This window comes from Aplysia californica, unplaced genomic scaffold (genome assembly GCF_000002075.1).
Source record: "Aplysia californica isolate F4 #8 unplaced genomic scaffold, AplCal3.0 scaffold00908, whole genome shotgun sequence".
Classification (NCBI taxonomy): Eukaryota; Metazoa; Mollusca; class Gastropoda; order Aplysiida; family Aplysiidae; genus Aplysia; species Aplysia californica.
In genome coordinates this window covers 99,898-104,547 of record NW_004798178.1, presented here as the reverse complement: position 1 = coordinate 104,547, position 4,650 = coordinate 99,898, and the positions used below count along the sequence as shown (strand labels likewise).

At 36.0% G+C, this 4,650-nt stretch overlaps 1 protein-coding gene across 1 annotated transcript in view; it reads left to right on the top strand.

Annotated features, from left to right (window-relative positions):
* The window catches only part of LOC101856060 (T-complex protein 1 subunit beta), a 31,833-nt gene that overhangs the window by 12,594 nt on the left and 14,589 nt on the right, over window positions 1-4,650 (top strand). Inside the window, exons 2-4 of the mRNA XM_005110543.3 lie at window positions 2,821-2,889; window positions 3,204-3,269; window positions 3,640-3,751. Coding sequence (XP_005110600.1) covers window positions 2,821-2,889; window positions 3,204-3,269; window positions 3,640-3,751 — 247 coding nt within the window. The remainder of the gene's footprint in view (window positions 1-2,820; window positions 2,890-3,203; window positions 3,270-3,639; window positions 3,752-4,650) is intronic.

Here is a 4,650-nt window from a genome sequence, read left to right as displayed (position 1 = left end):
AAAGACTTTACTTTACACAATGCTTTAATTTAATTCATAAAATTAATGTTACCATTGGACTAGACCTTGAGCCCATATTGATAATAATAAATAGCATTTATATAGCGCATATTCCTGTCAACAGCAGGCTCTTTGCACTTTACACTATATTTTTACCCCAGCAGACCATAGAACACTCTGAAACATTCTCAGCTTCCCGGGAAGCAAACAGTGCAAGCAGCGGATTAAGCGCTCAACACTAACAAACTGACAAGATATTTGAAAATTAAATCAAGTTTCCGCTAATTTGGTAGTCTCATTTGCTTTTTTTATCATTTGATAAATTTATATCATCAATTTGGGTGCTGGAATATCCTTGTTTATTTTTTACCTTAATAATGATACCCAATGCCCACGGGCACAATCGGTTCAGTTTCGTAGGCAGGGCTAGCCAGATTGAGGGCGAAAAGCGACCATCATAACACAAACCGAACGAAGCTGACAATGACCCCCCAAAAAAATATTTAATGTGTTTAGTTTCAAGGCCTCGAGTTGGGCAATCGGTTTGTGATAGACAACCGATCCCCCAATATGCACTGGGTATTAAACAAGCTGATTTTCATACCAAAAACATAATTTTTAGATTTTTGCGTAATTTATTCAAATTAGGCTAGTTTGCTTATAATTTATTAAATAGTTATTTAATAAACTATATATATATATATATATATCAGTTTTTGGGGGCCCTGATATTTTCTTTTGTCTATTTTTTGTATGTTGGCTTTAGACAACAGATTTTTTTTTCACTGAGAACGTCATTTTGCAATTTTAGCATAATTTATTCAAATTATTATGCTAATTAGCTAATTGAATATTCATATTTTTTACTTTTTGACGTCACCATTGGATTCCTCCCCCAAATTAGCTTGGTAGACAAGTTTCAAGCATTTGGTCAAGAAACTATAACTAGGGTAAAAATGCCCTGATTCTTGAATTTCTGGTGCTGTCTGAGCCTCTAGAACTCCTTCTATAAAATCATCCGAAAGACTAGACTACTACAAGTAGACCTGTGTTTATCGATAGTTTTCAAGCTTAGCAGTAAACTAATACTACCAGCGGAACTAGCAAATTTGATATCAATATAATTATGCTCATTTTCTGTTCTCGAATAGTATAGGAATCCACATTGTTTATGGCTAAATCTCTACACAAAAGAATAAAAGCCAGTTCATTTTTTCGTTTTAGTAGAGGTTTTACGGCACTCGCAACTGCATAAGGTCATATGAGCGCCAGAAGGTTAGAGGTGTTACAAGAGAGTAACAAACATAAAAAAGAAGAAGGGGAGATAAGGACGATAGATGTTTGATAGGAAAGAAGAAGCCAGTTCATTAACATGATGTACATCTAACGTCATATAAATATAGCCATCAGAATCTGTAAATTTTTGTCAACTGCTGTGGCACAAAAATAGAAATTATATATTATGCCTTTTCGTGGTGTACTAGGTGTGTTATAAGACAACAAAGACGTTAAGACACTGGCAGAATAAGAGAATGTGTGTATATTGGTCAATACTTCTGCCTTCTTAGGGAAAAAGGACGAATATCTCAATATACCCATTTTCCTGGAGGGCCAAAAAATCAAATTTATTCGTCTCACGTTTAAAAAGTTGGTTTTTTATTTTATTTTTAACTTGATTTTTTGCAGGAGGAAGGATGGTGCAATTATGCACTTGTAGTTAAAATTTTGTTAGGAAATATCAACAAAATTTTGTGTGAGAAGACAAAAGTCATTCTTTCATAACAGATTGATGAAGTTTTAATTAGCTTTTTATGGGAAAAGGGCGAATAGCGATATTCGTCTTTCTTTCTTCACCCGACGTCAATTAGTAACGTCCTGGATTTTTCGTTTTTGTGATTTTTTAGGTTCGTTTGGTTTTATGTAAGTGTTTTGGGGCTTCCAGACTGTTATTTAATTGCGCTTTGCCGGTGGAGCCAAAGAACTGGGGTTCAAATTCTGGTGAGTGTACACAAGCAGTGGTGCTTGCCGTTTAACTGCATGCAACACACTTGACACTGGGGGGATCAACGCCGGATATGCCAGGATTTGAGCCTTTTGGTATTTCAGTGGCATTGTAACGTAGGAATGTTTTGGCGAAGAAGGACGAATATTGGTATATTCGTCGCTTTTTTGTAAACTGAGGACGAACCTCTCGGTGTTCGTCCTTTTTTCACAGTAGGACCAGAGATTCGTCTTTCTTTCATAAAATATCAAATAAATTAAAAAGAAAAAATTATGACGATACTTCAAATACCAAAATAAAGTATTCGAACATCTCTAAATGTAATGGCCACTGGTTCAAAAGATGCAGCTTTTCATACTCTTTTACATGGTATCGATATCTGTATTTGACCCAATTTCCGATATTCGTCCTTTTTTCCTAAGACAGCAGCCTTTGTGAATGGAGCATAGTCTCTCTCTGAGAATTATGTATTGAATTGGTACTAAATGAGTTGACATGGTTGATCATGGTGGAGCAACTGTTTTCTATAACTCACATTTACTTAAAATAACACCAAAGTGTGTGTGTGGGGGGGGGTGGGGTTGTCAACTGGAAAGATTACAGGATGTTAAATTATCACGACAAATGTGTCAGTGTCTTAATCTGCACAGTATATATATAAGCGTAATTATCAAACATAATTTTTTTTAATTCAAAGGGTTACGTTCTCTACAGTATTGAATTCATGTAAAGGTAGTGCCTGTTTGTACTTTTAAAATTTCACTCTTTTCTACAAAAGTGTGATTAAGATTCTGACTGAATTTTGTTTTTTCTTTCAGATGTCATTAAATCCAGTACAGATTTTGAAATATGGAGCTGAGGAGGAGAAGTCTGAAACGGCGAGAATGGTTTGTTTCAATTCTTTCTATTAAATAATTAATACAATTTTAGACCTGTATTAATTATAGTGCTCTCGTTTATTACTACTGTACTACCAGGAGTTTGAAGATGTTTTTTTATTTTGTGTCTGAAGTAAACAAATGTCTTGGGGTTGTAGAAAGTGCAGTTGTATAACATTGTTTTATTTTTATTTTTTTGGCTTTTGTTCTAATTTTAATCCTGTCAATGTCATGTCGTTTTCCTGTGTTCAGCATTTTTGCTTGAGGGATTGCATTGTGTTATAGCATATATTAACATTAATTTTTTATTTATTTGTTCACAGTCGTCATTTGTAGGTGCCATTGCTATTGGTGACCTTGTGAAGAGTACTCTTGGACCAAAAGGGATGGTAAGTGTTTGTTCATTTTTGCAATTTATTTTTTATTTTCTGTTGGTCATGTATGGTGGAGTTTGACTTTTTTTGGGGGGGGGAAGAGATTCATTGAAGCATTTAATTTCTTTCATTTTCACTTGTTTTTGTGTTGTCAGAGGGTTGGTGTGTATCTATCTGGCTTTCATGTGGGTGGTTGGAAGGCACATCTAAGAGCCTGTGCATTTCCCTCATGCTCTTGCCTGTGTAACTGTTTTTTTACTTAGCATCAAATGACTTTATAATTATGTCTTTACTCACACTATGTAACACATAGTTGTGCGTGAGTGGAAATCCTTTAGACAGTGGAGTGAGATGGTTTGTCATTTTCACCTGTTTTCTCTTTCAGGACAAAATCCTTCAGACCAGTTCCAACAATGAGACAATTCAAGTGACAAATGATGGGGCAACTATTCTCAAAGCTATTGGTGTGGATAACCCAGCAGCAAAGGTTTTGGTCGGTAAGTGTACACACAGGAGACTTGTCCGCTATGTTGTGTAAGGCAAGGTACCATCAGTCTGTATTGTGTAATGATAATGTTTGATGAGTTGCTTTATTGCTTTAAAAGTGTGACATGTGTTAGAGAGTATAAATTAGACCTGCATGTTTGCCGACAATCATCTGAAATCCGACAATCGCGACCCGACCCGCGAGCCGGCCGATGCTATCGCTAGGCCTACCTGTATAAGTCAAAGTGCGAGGCCTGGCCGACTGCCAGTGCCCCCTTTTTCTCCCGTCGGCTTTGTCGGCGCTTCCGTCTTCGTGCCGACGTCGTTGTCGGAACCTGAGTAGAAATGCGAATACGAAAAAGGACGACGACCTAAATTATCTACTTTCAGTTTCATGCTAGAGCGGCTATTTTAAATTTCGTTTGTTGACTGTTCATGTGGATTCATTCTTATAAAAGAGTCCGACTTACTTGTTTATTTTAATTAGATCTAGATCTAGATTTATAGCTAAATCGTAATAGACCTCAATGGAGGATTCATATATTATTCCAATTCTATTGTGTCAAACCCTATCATAGGTTGTGCTATAATAGTAATGCTGGTAAAAAGCATTTCATCAGGTGTATGAATTATTTTCTGTAGAATCTCAGCTGAGTCCCTCTCTCTGTTCGAGTGTTCGGAATCGGATGCGGATTTCTCGTTCAAGGCCTCCTATTCCCATTCACTTGATCTTCTAGATCTAGATTCTAGATTTATTTAGATTACTAGATCTAGATCTTTATGGAGGATTCATATTCAAATTCCTTCCTCCAATTCTATTGTGTTATTGTATCAAAACCTATTAGATCTAGATCTAGATCTATAGCTAAGTAGTATAGGCCATATTTAAATTATGCTCCTTTTTGTTTTG